At 33.6% G+C, this 22276-nt stretch overlaps 1 protein-coding gene across 3 annotated transcripts in view; it reads right to left on the bottom strand.

The window, feature by feature from the left end:
- Nucleotides 1–1159: 1159 nt before the first annotated feature.
- The window catches only part of LOC118181591 (protein Wnt-4-like), a 362494-nt gene continuing 341377 nt past the window's right edge, over nt 1160–22276 (bottom strand). For all 3 annotated transcript variants that reach the window (XM_085815746.1, XM_085815754.1, XM_035350745.2), the window contains one exon: nt 1160–6215. In XM_085815746.1, the coding sequence (XP_085671872.1) occupies nt 5748–6215 (468 nt within the window). In that variant the 3' untranslated portion in view covers nt 1160–5747. The remainder of the gene's footprint in view (nt 6216–22276) is intronic.

Here is a 22276-nt window from a genome sequence, read left to right as displayed (position 1 = left end):
AATTACTGTATAAGACCCAAGAGAAGGTCAGGTTTCAGTTTTCTTAGTTACCGGTTAAAAGTTTCATCAAGCTCTCTCGCTACGAGAAATTCTTCAGGTACTTTTCATCATCAGGCCCACTGTGGAATAAATTCGGGTTAATTCGGGAATAAATTCGGGAATAAATTCGGGATAGTACTGCTACTGCAGTAGAAATCCTGCATAAATACTTTAGTATCAACGTAAGTTTTCAGTTTAGTTCACAGTTCACTGTTTGGCTCAGTGTATGAGAGATCGCTGTACAAGCTTACGCATTTGAGGCATTTCGCATTGCCTTGTGTTTAACGTTCTTAGTAGTTTGAAGAGAACACAGAGAATACAGCTGATTACAAAAATGCTAAACAATGAGGTTTTGAAAGCTCAATCAGTATGTAAACTATATCCAAAAATAACTGAATATACAAGGAGCGTAATGAAAGGATAAGCAACTGGACTTTTAAAAATTCTAACATAATATGTCATTTTATATGTCAAAAGTTATAAAATTCAAGGGCATCTAGCTATGTTTTCGATTGCTTTCTTTGATTTTTTTTAAATATTACAAATCTTTAAACGTAAGCTGTCAATTCGTTGTAAACTCTAAAATCAGCAAACACGTATAGATGTAAATATATTCATACATGATAAGACATTTGTTTTTCTTTCTTTGTATATCATATCACAGTTTTATACCGATTATTTTCTGAGGAATATTCACCAATTATTCATCTCTTTTCGTTACATATTGCATTACCCTATAATTTCATTGATTTCATTGTGTTAATTCTGATGCTGGAGAAAAATGTTTGCAGAATCCTGTTAATCATTTCTATGTCTCATTGAAACAGCTTAAATTATTTTACAGTTAGAATGTGTCATTATTTCGATAATTTTAGTTATATATGAACTCTTAAATTCCTATTACAGATTTGGCAACGAACTTATCTACTTAAGAGACCAGTTCACCGATTCCAGCCAGGCTGGGTGCAATTCCAAATGGAAGTAATTCGGCAAAAAACCGGCATAAAAGTTTACAAACATTTAAATTAAAAAGAATATGTCGAAAGACTGTTTTTAGCTGTTAAGATAATAAATATATTGCGAAATACGCTAAAGTAAAGTAAAACACACATTCTTAAAATTTACATAATAAATATTTATTAAAGTGCTGAAATTCTATGCAATAGTGATACATATTTACAATGCTCCCGAACAAGTGTACTCATAATTTAAATCATGCAGTATAATCAAAGCATAATGATTATTATTCATAAGGATAACTATCATAGCATTAAAGTAAAAAATCTTGCTTATACGAAATATAAGAAATTTCAACAAATACATTAGTTTTATTGTAATAATCAGCTGTGCAACGTATCTTACAGCAACATATTAAAATCATTCGTTAATGTAACAATAGTCACACTCCTCGAAAAACAATAGAAGCCACTAGCAGATTAAGAATAAACCGGTAACTAATTACCATACAAGAATCTACTATTATAAAAGTAGGTAATTAAATGTAAATAGTTACATTTATAACAAGGGATGATGCAATTTTAGCATGGTTATGTAAAATATATTTTTTTTGGCAAGTAAATTAAAGACAATAGTATGAAGACATATTTCTTATCTATTATTTTTATACCAAATTAATGATTAAAAAAGGAATATTGGTGAATTAAACGGTTAGCAGACTGACTGATATAGTTTATTTCTTGGGTTCTTTCAAACAAAGCCAAACTATAAGAGGAGTTTACGACAGGTTTATTACCTTTGTTAAATTTGGGAACACTTAATACTGAGAAAATTATTCATAAAAAATTATATCTGCAGGTTTTTAAATTATGAGGTAATTTTTCTAGATCCAGTATGATTTATTAGAATTTTCTTACATAAATATTTTGTTGTTTTATAACTGCTACATTAATGATCGATTTTGAAAATTGAGGCATTATGAATAGAAATGATTAAATTTATAAAATATTAAAAAATAGAATAAAACAGTAGTAAATGATACATTTGTATAGCACGCTTCTTATTATTATTGTTATAATATGAATATAAAATTTATTAAAATAACACTAGTTTTCATAAATATATAATGAAAAATATTTCATATAAAATTTTATATATTTAAAGTATATTGAAAAAAGAAACATTAATAAATTATATTTTAAAACACTAAAATCAAGAAATAACATTAGTGCTCGTAAAACAGACAGATAATCAAATTTTGTAAATATTTCAGGGCTCGGCTATTTATGTTTCCTGGTATTATTATGTAGCATTCCTTTGTGTTAATTAACCAGTTATTTTATATTTTGGATCTCTATCGTCACTTCTCCCGTTTCCCTGCCAGAATGCAAATTAGTTTGCAAGTATTTAGTTTAGTTCGCGTATATTAGGTTAGGGTTTTAGATAGCAAGACACAGCCTGTTCTCCCTCTCGAGGACACATTACCAGGTTGTTAGAAACGATAAGATTGTAGTCTTCAGCCTTGCATTATAATTGCCGATAGCTGAATATCCACGGCGGTTAAGTTTTGAGCCAACTTCACGCTAATTGATTTGTGTAGCTTTCGGTTACTAGCTTATTTGAATTCAAATTTTACATTTGAATTTGCTGTTAGTTTAAGTTATCTCACCATAAGTGCTGGCTGAGACTGTAAGCCCCAAGAGTGCCTTCTGTTCTTAGTTTAAATAAAAAGGTCTTTTACACCCTTCTCAAATTTCAGTTAATTCAGACTTAGCGATAATTCGCTGCCAGTCTATTGAAGTTTAGTTACAGTTTATGATTGCAAAGAAGGTTTCTAAACTTTATAATTATATTACCTATCCATTATTATATTATTTATTTATTACTTTATTTTTGGATGACAAGTTTGAGATAATTTAATACTGACATTGTTCCTTTACTTTTATAAATAGTAGCGATGAAAAGCATATTATCTATAATTCATAAGAAGATAACCCCCATTAAGATAAATTAGATTTATATAACAGCTATACAATTCGTGAGTATCTAATAAGGAAAAAAAAATTCTAAATTAGGGGAATTTTAATTTGATATACTACTTTATTTAACAGCATTTTTGTGCCGCTTCCATTGTTCTTATATATTTTAAAATTGCAGTCGAATATAAAAGTCGAATATGTTATTTTTATATTTGGGACACACACTTATATTTATTTTTATATTAGAGACTTTTACTTGTTTTGCAACATAATTGCCACTTTGGCTTCATTATGAATATGGGCCTATATTATGAAGAATTGTATCAAAGAAATCATAAATTCGTTCATCGAGGGAAGATAAACATTCAAGCGCTGATTTCCTTTTGATTTTTGAAGATATTAGATGAAGTCATGGGATGAAGGACTTCCAGCTGACTTGAAGTCAGTCATTTTCCTTTCCAGCCCTCTAGAACAGAAAATGGTAAGCGTCTTTGATATCTTCGATTAAGCCTGTTGTCTCAAACACCTTCCAAAAAGTTTCACAACAAAAGTTTTAGCAAGAATTTATCATTTGGTACCAGAATCGATTGATAGGCTCTTAAGAGGGGGATCTTTACTTATTTTTTTATTTTTTTTCCACCACTATTCTCTTCGCAACGAATTGTGGTCCTGACAGAAATTCTTGATTGATGAATTGGTGAAGATTGCTGTTCCAAACCCCAAACCCCCTTTCGCGGTTATAAATCACATGGGGACATTCGTCCAGTCGAACAAACTGTCTCAAGTTGTTGTCTCGAGCTGAAACTGATGATGCGATGGAGTCCCATATAATACCCAAGATGAAGGAAAGGGGAAAAATAACAAAAAAGAGAACTTTTAACAGAAACAATGCGAGCTTTTCTTCACTTGAATGTAGCAAAGTTCGCACGCAATAGATGATAGGAACAGGGATAATTTATTTTGGGAGAATCAGAAGAAAACTTTACCGGGAAAAGGAGTTCAGAATTTGATTTTTCCCCCTCTTTAGAGAAGCAAAGTTCTTTTGATAAAAGAAGCCAGCTCTTAAAAGGGATAGAAAATTTACCTCGAGAAGAAATATTTTAATCAAAGTTATAAGATGGCGACTGAATTGAGAAATTAAAAATAACGCCACAATTTTCCTTCGATCATAAATGACCAAAATATTGAGAGAGAGAGAGATTTCTTTGAAATGCCTTCCTATCCCAAAGTTAGAGATTTTGTTTTCCCCTTCTTCATTCAAAGATTTTGATTTAACTAGTTTAGGCTCTAAGATTATACGTCACTGAAAATGATATCATTTACCACGAGTATGACATGACTTAACCTTCTCATATTTGACATCAAAAATTATCTTACACTCTACATCTGATTTTAAATTCAGACTTAAATCTATAGTTTTGAATTGCAGGATATAATTCAGAGTTAGTTTAAATATCAAATTAACATTTTTGATTTCAGTTATAATTTTTAAGTAATTTTTATCACAGTTATAATGTTGTTTCACAATATGCCATCTACTTGATATCCAAATTTAAGGTTTCATTTCAAATGCATTTAATTCCATAATTTGAAAATCTAAATCTACTTTCATAAATAGCTCGTAACATTTTTTCGGTATAGAGTAGTTTTCATACGATTAGGCGGAAAAATACAGCTATACTTTAGCAAAATATTTTTGCCTTATAATTAGCTTTAAGAAATAAATCCGAAGCATAGATCTCACACTAAAATTTCGAATAGTTACATTTTATTTGTTTCTTATAAATATTACTGATCTTTTTGAACGACATTTTGTAAGAAATTGTAATGTAAGCTGGAATAAAATAAACAGCAGAACATTAATTTAATTCACTTCTCTCCCAGAATTTATTTAAAAACTGACTGAGTGAAAATCAACTTTTTTTTATTACAGAAATTCAGAAACTAATAACTGTAAATACAGATTTCATAAATCTTATGTAAATTTCTAAATAAAGTTTAGCATAAAGTAGTTTGCTGTTTCACAATTTTTATAACCAAGAAATATGAGTCCAACTGGATGAAAAATAGTCATAAAAAAAGAAACAAATTAAACTAAATCATACCTCAAAAACTTTATTTTAATACAAATATATGTAAATATAAGGGACTTTATAGATATGCCCATTCTGTTATTTTAATGCAAATTAATGGTTTATTTTAATTATTATTCTTGTACATTCGTATTCTTTAAGGAAACTTTAAATGTGCCTAATTCGTTATAGATGAATTTCAGATAACGAATAACTTAAACTTTTCTAAAAATATCACAAAGTGAGAAATACAATGCTGTTTAGAGTTCGAGTTAAAATTTAAACATTTTAATAAGGGTTCTAGCTTTACAAATGAAGAAGTATACATTTATTAGACTCTAAATTTGCTCTTTTAAAAAATTAATTTCCCAAAACAGCCAGTGTAAATTAACCGCAATATCATTATTTATTACCTGAAAACAATAACATTATATTTTCCTTTAAAATGCCTAACAATAGCTACGTAAATGCAAGTGTAAAAAACCTGACGTAAAATATGAAAATTTGGCAGTCAAAGTTGTACTTATGCATTTAAGATTAACAATGCAACAAACAAATATAATACACATTTTGGCTGATTTAACTGAAAAACCTCCTACGGCGCCATTTTTGCCTTTTATTTTTTCTCAAGTCCAATTCGGTGAGCGTAATGTTTATAATATAGTCTGTTTATGCCCTATCTATAAGTTTCTTAATGAATCTATAAACAGTAATTAAATTCAACCTCTTTTTTGCAGTCTCTACATTTGACGTAGCAGCACCAATAGAACTTGCAGTCGCATCTTTCAGTCACATTCTCTGACCGGCTAGTATAACCGCGACCACAACAAAGCAGATCGCAGCCATCAATTGCTCGTGAAGTCTTGTTGCACTGGCGCCCGTGGGTGCCCGGTGTCTCGATCTGCGAATCCTGCTCGCAGAAGTCCGGAGATGAGTCCAGGTAAACCAAGTCCGTGTCGGAGTGGTATTTGAAGTAAGCATTCAAAGGTACGAGTTGGCTGCGCTTGCCGGATCGTCGTGGCTGTACTTCTGTAGCGCTGTCAAACTTTTCCTTAAGAATGGTTCCCACAAGACGGAACTTGGGCAGTGCTCTCCAACAAGTCTTTGTTTCACAGGAACCGGAAACTCCATGGCATTTGCATTCTACCCTCATGTTGTACTCGATCACCTGAAATATAAGCATAATTTTTAAATTCTTAAATAATGCGTGTATTCTGCATTTTTCTTTAAAAGTTGAGAGATTAATTTATAAACTAACACGAACAACTAAACTAAATTATTCTATAAATTTCATCTTGTTGCAGTATAAAGTTTTGTTACAGAATTATAAGCAGAAAACTTCACAAAACACTTCGGTCCATCACACAAATTTGGTAAAACAAGCTGATAAAATAGCGCTGCAAAAAATCACCCAAACAGAAGGCATCTGGCCGCTCTGAGCCAGGTATATTTATTTAATCTTTATCTCAGAGATAGGCAGTTACTTTACTCTTGACGTTGTAGAGCTATTAGGTTATTTGGAAGCAAGAGTCATGAAAAATGAAAACCTTATATACTCCCCCTTTTAAAAGGCGACTGGGGTTTTAGGGGACCCAATCGCCAAATCCTGGGTGTGGAGGATCATCATCCACCAACATTAAGTTTGAGCGTCATTTGTAAAGCAATTAGGTTAGTTGGAAAAAAGAGTCATGAAAAATGAGCAACGCTTTCGCCGGGAATCGAACCGCAGACCTCTGGGATACGCGCCCAGCGTGCAGACCACTACACCAAGAACGCACGCTAAGAAGGCGGGAGGAAAACCTTATAACGCATTTATTTACTTTATTTACTCAAGATACTATTAAATGCTGGATCTCATGCTGAGATAATGTATTCGCAAAATACGTAAATTATTTATAGGAAGGGAAATTTCCGTATTAATTTTCCGAATTTTAGTTAAATCTCTATATTTGGACCGACATATTTCGAATATAAGAGGAAGAAATTACTCAAAGACATCAAATTTTCCCAAGAATTCTTACAAAACTGCTTGAAAGGAAACGATAGACTACTGCCTGGAGTTAGTCTTAATTTTTAGCACGAAATTCTATTGTGAGAGAGTTGTGGGATTTAGGATTATCATATAGCTTTAGATATCTTAATTCATCCAAATCAGATATCATCAAATATCTTATTCAATCCAAGACTCTTAATCTACATAATTTAAAACTGTTCAATTTTTCTCACTATATTTATTTCACTCATTTTCTTGATAGTATTTAACTTAATTTCATACTTGAATTTCGGTCACATTTATAACTAATTTTTTATAATAAAATATTATGTTGAAATCGATAATTTATTCAGCTTCATCAAACAGTTTGAGAAACTTATATTAGTAAACATTAATTTTTGACATCAAAGTATATTTTACAAATCATACACAGCCTCTAAGAAGGAGGTATGATGCTGTTGTAGTGTAGCCCCGTGATCGAGTGTACAGCTCAGAACAGCCTCAAGAATAAGTATAGATAGATATTCGAACAAAAGGAATGATCGAATGATTTTATTGCCCCTTTTTGGGACATTTAGTAGGATGGAATCCGAAGGGCTCCTACCCGTTTTTCGGGCTGCTCAACAAGCGTAATGGTTAGCGATGTTGACTGCCGTACCGTTAAGCACGAACTTGAATCCCGGAGAAGGCATGGATGCTTGTAAGGGTGTCTATGCAGCAAACAAGCAACTAAACTATACGGTGAGCCGAAAGTCATCTCCAGAGGTTGCTGGGAGGGGAACAACAGATTTCTTCAGTCCACATAGTATAAATAACAAAGTCGCTCGCTCACATCTTCTCTGAGATTCAAACTCGAAATCGCTCTGCAGCAAGTTTAAAAAAAAAAAAAAAAAAAAAAATGTAAGCTGTTCAGCACATCATGATTTTTAATCATTTAACATCAACAGTAAAACAACAGCGAGCTTACTGATTCCTATTTCTGATATTTTAATTTATGTGAAAACAGAACCTTTGCATCTTCATATAAATTAGAATGTATAGAATGTATGTATGATGTAGGATTTGTAAGACGGAAGCCTGCTCCGTGGCGTAGTTTCTTTCCTCTTTGATGTTTAAAAAAGAAGCAACAGCTCAAGGATCATAACAATATACGTACCTTTTAATAAAAAGTACATCTTTGAAAAAGAAGTTGCAATTAAATACAATTCTTCACTGAGATCTAACGTGGCAACCCCAATTCAAACGAAGAGAAATTCGCGGAGGTATTCCGTGATGAAGGTGGATGAATCTTTGAAGTGGGTTTGCGATGACAGGAATAATATATAGAGTCATATTTTTTTGCCTTTGTTTACAGAGAGAAAGATGTGGCATATTTGTTGGATGGGAAATTTATTTTATTTTCGACGTTCAAGTTGCTTAGCTTCCATTTTTCTCTTCCTTTCAGAGCCTGGGAAAAATTGAGTCGTAAAAAGCAACTAGTCGATTTTTTTTCAAGTGTTTTGGCAAAACATTAATCAATAAAACGGCGAACAGGCAAAAGCTGAAAATAAAATGTTAACGTAAAGACACAAATTCTACGGCTTTGTTTGTACATTTATTTGCAATGCATCTGTAGAGACATTAAATAAATTTTGAAACAAGAGATCGTGAAAAATGAGCAATGCCCTTGCCGGGACCCGAACTTCGGACCTCTCGAATACAAACCGAGCGTGATGACTATTACACCACGAAAACATGCTAAGAAGGCGGGAGAAATACCTAATATATCTTAATCATTAAATACTAATAGCGAAAATTATGTTAAAGTAAACATGTAAAAATCACTCTATTACTAATAATAATTAATATCTAATCGGGCCTGTGTTATATAGTACAGACCCTGAAATGGAATGCTTTATAAAGCAGAAAATTTTATGGAAATCCACTGACTCCCTCTAAAACAATAATTTCTGAATTTTTCATGCAAGCAGTCATCAAGAAGATAGATTTAACTTGAGTCTTATTTTACATTTATTTGAACTTGAGTCCTTTTGTTTAAGTACATATCCAAATCTTCCCTGTTTTTATGAATACACTCTAGTTCGGATTTAGCAATAAAAGGTATAATTTGTTTTCGTTCGTCAGGATGGAAACGAATTGTCATGTATCTGGCAGCGGTGAGCCAATCAGCTGCCTGGCAGAGCCCAGCAAGTGAGAGACGCCAGTTGCATGTTAGCCTCAGAGGAGGCAGGTGATAGATTAATTATGTTGTAGGAGCGAGGTAGTGCTCCGAGTTTGCTTTTATTCTTTAAATGTTAATTTTTTTTTTTTTTCATTATTCTTTGAAAGTTAATTTTTTTTTCATTATTCTTTGAAAGTTAATTTTTAATAAATGTTGGTGTCGTTTTCCTTATGGTGCCTTATTAATCCGCAATGTCATTACAGCACGCTCTCTTTCGAGAACCAGAGCTAACGAAGCCGACTGGATTTTGGAGAAAAGGTGAGAAATTTTTGTTGTAACTTTAAGGAAAATTTCTTCTAAATATGTTTAAAGGAGTAGTTAAAAGTAATTTGATTTCGGTGTTGAAGGAACTCGGTGAAGAAGCCGAATCTAGTTTAAAAGTTGTAGAATTAAAAGATAAGCTTTTAAGTTCTAAAGAATATTTGAAAGATAAAGATTTTGTTATTGAATTTCTTAATACTACGGTTGAAGAAAGGAAAAAGTCAGAAGAAATTGTGAAATTGCGTTTAATGCAAATTGAAAGTAGCAACGAATCTAGTAATAACGTAGAAAATACACTTTCATTAGATAAGCTTTTGAAAGCTGTACAGGCATTATCGATTTCTGTACCTAAAAAGGGTGAAGCATGGAACTTATTTTTTGATTCCATAGAAAGGGCTTTTAAGCATAAGAACGTAGCAAATGAGTTTAAATCTGAAATTTTACTTAAACTGATAGGTGATAAATCTTCTAATATTCTAGTATATATTAAAGATGATGATTTGAAAGATTATGAAAAAATTAAATCTTTAATTCTTAAGGAATATGAACCATCACCAATTATATGTTTAGAAAATTTTCGCCAAGCTCAAAGGTTGACGGGGGAAACTCATTTGCAGTTCGCCTCTCGTTTAAGATCATGTTGGATCCATTATTGTAAAAGTAGAAACGTCAATGATTTTGAGTCTTTAATTAACTTAATAATTTCTGACAAACTTTTTCAAACATTGGATAGTGATTTAGCGTGCCATGTTGCAGTTCGACAAGGTGAAAGTTGGCTACGTCCAGAAGAACTAGCGAAGGAATGCGACACTTATTTCATCGCAAAAGGTAAATCTTTTGATGACATAAGAGGTGAAAAACGCGCTAATTTTCGTGATTCATACAACAAAAACTCTAAATATATTCCACCAGCGCTAAGAAAAGATTTAGTGGTAAATGAACAGAAACATTCGTTTAAACCGCGAGAATGTTATGTGTGTAGTAGCAGTTTACATTTGGCTAAGGATTGCCGGAACAGACGAAATAAATTTGAGAGGTCCAATAAACAGAACGATAATTTCCCGGTCAAACCGAAAGTTAACACTTCAACTAAACCGAAGGACAATGCGGTTGTTACATATGTAAATTCTAAACATTTACAAAAACCCGAGTGTTCCGACGGAAAACTTAATTTTTATTCCTTGGAAAAGATTCCTATTTACATTGCAGGGAAGCAAGTAGAAGCTATAAAAGATTCAGGTACGGAAATACCAATTTTGAACACTACATTAATTCCTGATTTAAAAATAGAAAGTAAGGGTAAAATCATTTTAAGTTCCGCATTTGGCGACGTCATAGAGGCAACGTTAGCAACTATTCCCATTTATTACAAAAAACCAAACAGTTGTCTATATTCGCGCGTAGAAGCTCTTTTCGCGTTGACAAATAAGCTAAATGTCCAATGTTTAATTACACCAGATGTATGGGATCGCATATTTGAAGACGAGAATGAATCAACAGTCTTCCCCGAGACGAAACCGGAAACTCATAAACAAAAACAACTTGAGGTTGGCGCCGTTGAACTGTCAAATGTAAATCTTTTTTATAGCTCAGTTGCGAATCAGAATGATGAAAGACTAAACAGTTATTCGGAATCGAATAAATTTAAGGTCGATCAGAGAAACTGCCAAACGTTAATAAATTCTTTTAAGGACGCTGAAGTAGGGAAGAATAATTTCTTTTTACAGGACGAATTATTATTTCATAAAGAAAAAATTTGTGGGGAAAACATACAACAGTTAGTTTTGCCCGAGAATTATCGAAATAAAGTCCTTCAATTAGCTCATGATTCCATATTCGGAAATCATTTAGGTATGAGGAAAACTAAAGAAAGAATTAAGCTTTCATTTTATTGGCCGAACATATCCAAAGATGTAGAAAATTATTGTAGAACATGCGAAAGATGTCAATTAAAAAGTCCGGAAAGACAATCGGATAAAATTCCGATTACTCCTATTGTTCGCGCGCCATATCCCTTTCATACATTAAATATAGATATTATTGGTGAAATTTCACCTCCTTCAGGAAGGAAACATAAATATTGTTTGTGTTTAATAGATAATCATTCAAAATGGCCAGAAGTCATACCTTTAAAAAGTCTTTCTGCTAAAGCTACTTGTGAGGCTCTTTTAAGATATTTTTATGAGAACCGGTATTCCAGAAATAATTTATAGGGATCAAGGCACTAATTTTACCTCACAATTAACTCAAGAATTCGAAAAAAGGTTAGGAACTCATCCTCGGTTTTCGACACCTGGTTACCCAGCATCAAACGGCTCAGTGGAAAAATGGAATCGGGTATTTAAACAAATGTTACATCATGTAATTCGCACAGATCCTGTTAATTGGGACAAGCACATACCTTATTTACTTTTTGCGTATCGTGAAGTTCCAAATTGCACTACTGGTGTATCCATTTATGCTTATGTACGGTCGTGAAGCTAGAGGTCCCTTAGCTGTGTTAAAATCATCATGGTCCGGTGAAATACCATTACCTCTTAATCTGAGTAATTCAGCAGTTGATTATCTACAAGAATTAAAGATAAATTTAGAGAAAGCATCTGAGCTCGCTTCTTTATCTGCCGCGGAAAAACAAGAAGCTTATGCATATTATTTTAACCGTCGCAAAAGTTTGAAAGAATTTAAAAATGGTGATCTAATATATTTACTTATACCAGACTCTAGCAACAAGCTATATGCTAGGTGGACAGGTCCAGGTGAAATTGTTGAAAGAGTGAATCCTCATTCTTACAAAGTTAAATTACCCGATGGGAGTGTGAGGCATGTTCATGTGAACAAAATAAGAAAATTTTATGTTCGAGCACAAACTGTGGGAGTGATATTTGAAGATGATTCTGAGTTTGGGGAAATTCATACCACTCCAAATAAAGGAGATTGCGCAGTAACTAGAAGGAACATCGAGGTGGATATTAGTCATTTAGAGGATAGCAAACAAAAGGAATTACACGAGCTCTTACTCAAGCACATCGCGTTATTTTCTGGGGAGATCCAAAGAGCCAGAGTTGGTGAACATAGAATTCGGTTGTTACCTGGAGCTGAAAGAAAAAAGCCATACATCTATAAGATCCCAGAATCTTTGAAATCTGAAGTAGATAAACAGATCGAAGAATTGGAGAGCTTGGGTCTTATTGAGCCAAGTGAAGCTGAAATAGCATACCCAGTCGTATGTGTTGCCAAGAAAGATGGAAGTATGCGTTTATGTATTGATTTCAGGTTGTTGAATCAAGTAACCAAGCCTGTTGATTTTCCAATGGAGAATGTGACTGATCTAATCAATAAAATTGGACACGCGAATGTTATCACCTGTTTAGATGTCTTGAAAGGTTACTGGGAAATACCTTTAGAAGAAGAAAGTCGTGATTTAACATCATTCAAGACACATCGTTCCCAATATCGTTGGAAAGTGATGCCTTTTGGATTAAAAAATGCAGCTTCTACTTTTCAGCGAGTGATGAATGATGCCTTAAGAAAACATAGTGATTTTTGCAAAGCATATATTGATGATATTGCTATCTTTTCACCAGATTGGAATTCGCATCTCAAACATTTAGATGCTGTGCTAACTACATTAAGTGATCTCAGGTTTACGGTGAACGTGAAGAAATGTGTTTTTGCACGTTCGGAGATAAAGTATTTAGGACTTATAATAGGAGCTGGAAGACATCAACCTGATCCTGAAAAATTACATGCCATTGAAATTATAAAAAGTCCTAAAACAAAGACTGCTCTAAAGAGTGCATTAGGCTTATTCAACTATTATCGTGATTACATAAAGAATTATGCAGAAATAGCTCGCCCATTGACGGAGCTTACGAAAAAGAAAATTCCTGAGATAATTCCATGGACTGATGTTGAGGAATCAGCATTTAAAGAACTGAAACGTCGACTGTGTGAAGCACCAAAACTGTACACTCCAGAACCAGAAAAACCTTACACCATACAGTGTGATGCTAGTTCATATGGTGTTGGTGCTTGCTTGTCACAACGAGACAGCAAAGGCAGTTTGCATCCTATCAGCTTTGCCGGTCAAAAACTTTCGAAAACTCAGCAGAACTGGTCAACTATTGAACGCGAGGCTTATGCCGTTGTGTGGTCATTAAAAAAAGTTCGAGTGTTGGATGTTTGGATCGAATATCGAGCTGATCACAGACCATAATCCATTATTATATTTGTATAAGTCGGCACCGCATTCGGCCAAATTACAGAGGTGGGCAATGGCACTTCAGCGCTATAATATTCATATTTCTCATTGCCCTGGTGCACAATTAAAAAATGCAGATGGTCTTTCAAGACTAGTGGGTGAATGAAATAGGTGGGAACTAAGTATAAACTAATATGTTTTAAAACTTTGCATTAGTTACTTTTTTTTGTTCCGGAATTGTACGAGAGCTACTTTCCATCTGTTTTGAAAATCAAATTACTGGTTTCCACTTAATATTGCATTATAATAGTGTGTTTTGAAATAGTATTGCATATATGTTTTATTACAGAACTCCGGTATTGTATCAAGCCATCTGTTCATCTGTTGTGAGATGAATGTTTATTGCACTTATTTTAAAGTATGTTATTACATCATGTATACATGTTCATATATTTTGAATTAATTTGGTATGTGGAGTATACAATTTAAGTTTGTATTTGCTGGTTCAGTTTTCAGATTCTGCTTCGCTTTGGCGTAGCACAATCTTACCGGGGGGGTGTCATGTATCTGGCAGCGGTGAGACAATCAGCTGCCTGGCAGAGCCCAGCAAGTGAGAGACGCCAGTTGCATGTTAGCCTCAGAGAGGCAGGTGATAGATTAATTATGTTGTAGGAGCGAGGTAGTGCTCCGAGTTTGCCTTTATTCTTTAAATGTTAATTTTTTTTTCATTATTCTTTGAAAGTTAATTTTTTTTTTTCATTATTCTTTGAAAGTTAATTTTTAATAAATGTTTGTGTCGTTTTCCTTATGGTGCCTTATTAATCCGCAAGGTCATTACACGAATAAATGTAATACTAATTCAGAAGTCAAACAACAAAAATCAGCGTTAATTTACAAAATTTTCACAGGACTAGTTAGTCACAGGACAATAAATGTAATGTCAAATTAACCAGTTTTATGACTAATTTCTCTGATTTTATGATAAAATGTTATGAAAATTAGCGCTTTCATGTCATATGAAAGTTCTTAAACTCAATACTGTCAATTTTTAAATGAGAAAAGATTAATTTTGTAATTGCCTTCAGAACTGAAGGCAAAGAACTAAACTTGAGCGAAATATCAGAAACTACAGAAATTGTTCTGAAAGTAATGAAATCTGTTCACAAAAAATAAGACGTTTCAGCAGATCAAAAGTGGTACATTATTTCTATAAAGCACTATTTCATCTTCTAAGCCAAAAACAAGACGATGTACAAAAGCAAGATGAAGATTTAAAAGAAGTATAGCTGCATAGCACGGTGTTACTTCAAAGGATTTGAGGTTGAGATTACGACTAAACATGCCAAAGCGAAGGGATGCCTTCATGGAGGTCTTGTTAAAGGCTATTGGTTCTATTTATGTTACACATGGAAAAGATCTATGAAAGTCCTAAGTTCCAACCCATTAAACAGAACCTGATTTCACAGTATTACTGTCACTGAAATACCAATTTTCATCGATCTCACCTCTCAGTTCCAGACGGGTGAAAGATTTCAGCATCACAATTTATGCAACCTGCACTTTTCAAGTTGAAATTCGTGAATCATAAGGTAATGAAGAACTTCATATTAACAGAAAACAGACATGAGAACCCGATTTCGAAAAACGGAATGAGGTAAAAGATACGAAAATAACCTCTGCTGAGGCACGTGTAACTCTACATTGTTTAAAAATATACTTTATAAAGGCAGCAAAGCCCACATGACGACATTTCTTAAAGTAGAACGAAATGTTCAAGAGTAACCCATGTTTAAGAGAGATTTAGTTGTGAAACCATTTTGAAACACTTATATATAACATCGGAATTTCCAAACATCCATTTCATTCACAGAAATAATTAGAGAAGGCCTCGGCAACCTATGATCCGCGGGTCACCGAGTGGCCCATTTTATAATTTCAAGTGACCCACTTGCGTTCCAAAAATAAAGTATAATATATAAAAATAAGTTATAAAACGTAAATATGAAATTTCTAGAAGAATACTAAAAAAAAAAATAAGTTAAAAATAAAAAATAACATTTTTATTTGATTACGAAGTTGCAGTAACAAACATGGTTTTAAAAAAGTAAACATTGTAACATAATTTTAAGAAGAAATCGGTAAGTTTGGCAACGCTGATCTATAATTCCTTGAAAGACATCTGGCAATACTAATGTCTTCTGTTAGTTAACTCTCAGTTGTAGCACATGGTCAACAGCGAAAGAATAGTAAATTCAGTAGCGAAAAATTTTGCCATTTTGTCTGCATTCGGTTCAACTTACAGTTTGCGAGCAAATATTTCCACACATGTTACTTAATTTAAACAAGAACTGCAGCAGCTTAACTATCGAAAATTCAGATGCACGCATTCATCTTAAAACAACTAATTATGAGCCAGACTTAAATAAAATGAAGTCACAATTTCAGCATCAGGAAGCCATTGATATCGAAGAGAAAAATAAATTGATTCATTTACGTTTATTTTTATAATAATTAGAATTTTTCATTTTATGTTTAAAGCGTGTTGTAATTATTTTCTCAATAAAATTTATTTTAATTTTCACCAGGAAGGATTGTTTTAAACTGAAAATATCACTAACCCGAAACGTCATCTTAGTACACGCATTTTGATTGATTTTAACTCGCAGTCTAAAAAGGCTACCGACACCTGAATTGGAGTATCTAATGTATCTTTTTCTTTGATAGTTTAAACGTTCAAAGCTCTTCATTTTAGGCATAGAAAATAGGAGCATTTGTTCAGATAATAACGAGTCCACTGCAAGACAAACGAACTTAAACTGCCTTAAAGGCATTATCAGAACCTTCGAAAATATTTTCAAGTTTACAAAATTCGTGCATTTGATAAACGAAGCACTCACACTTAAAACATCTTTTCAGGTGTAAATGCTTTAATTTTTTATGAACGGCCAAAAATCCGCTCACGTAGAATTAGAATAACTTGAAGCTCGGATAATAATAATAATAATAATAATTAAAAAAAAACATTACCGATACTGGTGGGACTTACAGTAACAGGAAAACTCTTGAAAAATTATTTTGAGTAAATTAAATAGTAAGAACTGATTTCCACAGAAAGGTAATAGTGATGTTCAAAACAAGTTAAAGATACAGAGGTCCCAGATTTTACTTGGGTAAAGAAAGCTGTCTTTTTTAAAAACTAATGCTTGACCTAAAATGCAATTTTAATTTTACACAGTTTCAACGATACGCATGACAACGGCAATTTTCATATTTAATGTCCAATATAGAAAAAATTTAGAGCTTAAATTAATAATGGGTAACTAAATTACGAAATCATGTTATATTTTCAAATAATAAACCCAGTCTAATTATTATGAACTTTCATCAGACACCGCTTGGTTCAGACTTTAAAAATTAATGCAACTTAAACTAATTTTTCTGCTTTCTTTGCACATAAACAGTTTTTCATTTTATTCAATACTAAACCCATCAATTAAGAAAATTCTCTCAAATGAAGCAAAAGCAAGAGCTCAGTTGTGTTACTTGATGTTGAAGTTACAGAATCCTGTAGGCAAGGGTTTTATTTTTGATGCCTTTTCTTTAACAATGTTTCACTCCTTTCTTTTCTTTCCTTTTCTTTTTTTCCTTTTTAAATAATGTTTGATTACGTCTTTCATAAAAAAGGATCACTAAGACTTTTATCTTCAATTTTTATGCTAAGCAGAAAGTCTGAAGGCTGCTCATCGTAAATTTTCTACATCATCATAAGAAACTGCATTTAGTAAATTTCTACACAACTGTTCTTCGTTTGGAAGCACATACACAAGTCCGACTTTGGAAACGGCCAACTGGAAGAACATGGCCTGGTAAGCTAGAGTGACGTCACGGAAGGACTTTCTTTAGGTTTCCGTTACTTTGCTTTAGGTTTGAATATGCGCATTTCGTTATATGTTTAGATTCTTTTGTTTTGAATGATGCATAGTAATTAAATTTTCGGAGATTTACGAAAAAACGTATATAAAAGGTCGTTTATTCATGTATAGTTAAGACTAATAGCTTAATAGGTATTATTTTAAGAAATATTCATGAAATTTTCTATCCGATGTTTTACTATAGTTTGTACAATTATTTTTATACTGCATAGTAATGACATTTTAGGATTTGCTGAAAAACAAAGTTTTGAAGCAAATAAATAATTAAAGATTTCTATTTATTAACATAAATAAATCTTTACAATTTGATAGTTCTTACTTCCACTATATGCTAAAATAAAATTCTTAAATAAATACTCCGAAAAATATATTTACAAAATTTACTGTTGATTTCACTGATCTCAAATTTTGCAGGTTTATTTTTGCAGATGTGAAGGAACGGAAGGAATGAAAGGATTCCAAAATATAAATAATTAACTGAATAAAATATAAACACTATTTAACCAATTAAAAGACATAAAAGCGACTTTTTTATTATCTTATCACAATATAATTATTGTTGTTTTTAATTTTAAGAATAACTTGAATGAACGATCAGTAATATATCCAATGCTTTAAAACTATAAATACTTCAGAGCTTTTTAAAAGTATGCAAATGCATTTTTTATTCATTTCAGTTATTACCTAAAAAAAGAACAAGAGGTCAAAAGTCGCAGAAAAATTAAAATTTCCTAAAATCCTCTTGGCATTTGCCAAAATAAATTAAATAAAGCGTAATTTTGTGCTACATTACAGCAAGCAAGTTATTAGTAATGTAATGATATCTTTATAATTTGATAATAAAGAAGATATCATAAAAGACTGAACAAATGTTGCTTCAATACTTTCAAGATTCTTCGGAAAGCCAATTATTATTTTTCCTTTCTATGTCACTTTTTTCCACTCGAACCTCATCAATATATAAATTCACGAATTTTTTCATGTCCCAGTAATTTTTTAACTTTACCTTTTACATATTTGCAATTAGCTTCATTGTTTGTTGATACATCAAGTTTTAACAGGTGTAGGATTATTCAGAACTGGTCAATGTGTAAGGATCTTAAGTTTTACTAACGTTTATTTTATTTTAAATCTTTACTATCACTTCTTATTTTCTACTTCCGGCCAGAATTATAAGCGTGAGGGTTTTTATGCAAAGTTTGTCTGGCGAACGCCAAGTATTTAAGTGTGGCCTTTTTGCCAAGCGAAAGAGAGGAAGCAGTGAGTTCGAAGCAGGCCGCTTACCTTAGAAGTTACGCAGTTGCTATTTGCCTTCCAGGCCAGAGGTTTTAATCCTCTTAATAAATTAAACGTATTGTAGTGTTCACAGTCTCTGTGCTACATACGCTTCCTGTTATTATAAGGCCAATCTTCCACGTGTGTTATTCTAAAGTTAAATTAGAGTTTAGTTTTATTTTTTATACCTTTTACGTTAGACCCCGAGTGGAGGGTCATTGTATTCCGAAGTACGGAAGTCATTGTATATAAAGAAAAATAAAGGGTTTTGTATACCCTTCGTCTGTATCCTGTCTACTTACTACAATTAGTGAACATAGCTTTAGTAAGCTCTCTGTTCCTAGTCAGGTCATTGTATGTTTCCGAAGAAGGTTAGAAGAAACATTGAACCTGATAGTGGCGCCCGACGAAGAATAACCATGGCCGAATTTCAAGAAGAACCTGTGCTGCCTGCAGAAACTGCTCAGAATCCAGAAATGCCAGCTGCCGCCCTGGAAGGATTTGGGTACATCGTCCAGACCATGCGCGCTTCGATGAAACCAGAAGCAACGTTTAATGGAAACTCACCGGTAACCAGTTTTTTGGAAAAATTGGATGACCACTTCATGCTCTACCCCGTGCACGAGTTTCAAAAAGTTACCTTAGCTACCAGCGCTTTGAGGGGTCAAGCGCTTAACTGGTTCAAATGTATCGGCAGAAGTCTCTTGGGTCAAGCAGGAAGTCCCACCTATACTTATGAAAATTTCAAGACTGCCCTACTAAAAGCCTTCCCTGTTGTAAGGGATCGTGCGAAATTAGAAACGGAACTTTTTAGCATATATCAACAAAGAATCGAAAACCTGTCGAGCTTTATTTTAAGAAAAATTCACGTTTTCAAGCTCTTGTATGGAAACCGTCCGGATCCTGAAATAATTCAAGTAATTTTGCCGAGGTTACTACCCCAAGTGCAAGACTTTATTGAATTAAGAAATTCCACTACACTGGAAAAGTTATTTGAGCTAGCAATCCAGTTTGAAAGTAGAAGAACGGCGGACGTCGAAAGAAGACGCCAATATCAACAGCGAAACCAATTTGGTACGCCAAGACTACAACAAACTCAAGCATACGGCTACGGAGAAAACGCGAATCAGTGGGCAAGGAAACCCGAGCATTCAAAAACAGCCGGCGAACGTCGACAGTTCAATAGCAACCCAGGAATAAAATCTCAAGGCCAGGGGAAAAAGAAGGAAAGCACGGAAAGGAAAAATAATTTAAACTAAAACGGATTTCTGCTGACGAGAGGGTGCGGAAATCCGAAGGCCACGAAAACCCCTCTTCCTTCAAGTTAAATACAGTAATGGTGAAAAATTTGACTCTTCCGAAGATTGAAGTGTTGGTAAATAATATCCCGGCCACCGCACTCCTGGATACCGGCGCGCAGTGTTCCTGTGTGGCAGAAGTCTTTTTTAGAAAGTATTTTCGCAAATACCGCATATATAATGCGGATAATACGACAGTATTAGCGGCGCAAGGAAAAGAATGTAAGTGCGTAGGTAAAGCACCTTTATATATCCGTATCAAGGACGAACAAGTAAAGGTGATGTTTTTTATAGTAAAGAATTTGCAAGCACATTTAATCCTAGGAATAGACTTTCTTTCAGACGCACAAGCTACACTGGATTTTAATGAAGCGTCCCTTAGGCTGACAATGAAACCAGTGCGTGTAGAAAAGGTTGAACCGCCAAGGTTAAATCTTGACCACCTGCCTAATGACGAGCAAGATAGAATCCGACAAGTGGTAAGTGAATTTGCTTCCTTATTTAGTGATATTCCAGGATTTACTCAGGTTACTAACCATAGTATTGACACCGGAGATGCATTGCCGGTTCGTCAAAAACCATACCGGTATGATAAGAATAATGAAAAAATTATAGAATGGCATATTACCGATATGCTACGTAAAAAGATCATAACGCCCATCTCAAGTAGTTATGCTAGCTCGGTGGTTTTATGTAAGAAAAATAATGATTATCCTTTGGAGCATCCAAAAAGGTGGAGATTCGCTATTGATTACCGTAAATTAAATTCCATAACGAAATATCCGGTATATCCGTTACCGATCATAGAAGAAATTTTAAGGAACATAAAATCAACCAAATTTATGACGACTTTAGACTTAACGAATGGTTATTTTCAAATAGGGGTCAGGCCTGAGGACGTGCCTAAGACTGCTTTTATAACCAAGTCTGGCACTTATGCATTTTTGCGTATGCCGTTTGGCCTTTCTGGGGCCCCAGCAACATTTCAGCGATGCATGGACATTGTGTTAAGACCTGTTCTTGGAAAGTCCACATTTATCTATTTAGATGATATCATTATTACTAGTGATAATCTCGACCAACATATACAGGATTTAAGACAGGTGTTTTCTTTATTAAATGAGGCCGGTCTAAAAGTTAATGTCGAAAAGTGCAAATTTGCAGCCCCTGAATTAAAATATTTAGGTTACAAAATATCGCAAAAAGGGATCGAGACAGATGAATCAAAAATAATCGCTGTACAAAAGTATCCGACTCCAAACACGGCAAAGAAGCTCTCTTCTTTTCTAGGACTTTGTTCATATTATAGGTCCTTTATAAAAGATTTTGCGGCTATCGCTGAGCCATTGTTAAAATTAAAAAGGAAAAAGGCAAGATTCTCGTGGACGGCCGAAGCCAATAGTGCTTTCGAAAAATTAAAACAAGCATTAACGCAAGCCCCTGTGTTGAAATTTCGTGAAAAGGATGAAAATTTAGAAATTTCAGCGGATGCTTCGGATTATGCGGTAGGAGCGGTACTTTCGCAAAATCAGCAGCCCGTGGCATTTTTTAGCCGAACTTTAAATCAAACACAAAGAAACTATTCCGCGACCGAGAGAGAGGCACTTGCAGTTCTGTTAGCAGTGCAAAAGTTCCGAGTCTATTTTGGAAAGGCGCCGATAACAGTATATTCTGATCATGCGGCGGTAACTAGATTGTACTCAGGGAAAAATTTATCCCCAAGGTTAATAAGATGGGCACTCAAGCTGCAAGAATATAATCTGGTAATCAAGCATACCCCCGGAAAGGAAAATATCGTAGCAGATGCCCTATCACGAATTAAATTAGACGAACAGGGTAATACCGTAAAAGTTGCAATGCTTACAGCGTGTACAATAAATTCCCGAGAAACTGTAATAACCGAACTGGGTAAGGATCCTGAGTTTGGAAGTATTTATGAGTATTTGAAGGATCCTGAAAATTTTAGCCACCAAGATATTGTGGCGATAAGAAATAGGGCGGCCCATTACGAACTAATAGATGGTCTATTGTTTTATACAAAAACTACG

The sequence above is a fragment of the Stegodyphus dumicola genome, chromosome 1 (genome assembly GCF_044657685.1).
Source record: "Stegodyphus dumicola isolate Sdum_Otavi_A_Nest chromosome 1, ASM4465768v1".
NCBI lineage: Eukaryota > Metazoa > Arthropoda > Arachnida > Araneae > Eresidae > Stegodyphus > Stegodyphus dumicola.
Note: the sequence above shows the minus strand (reverse complement) of the source record. Positions and strands in the feature narration are given on the sequence as shown.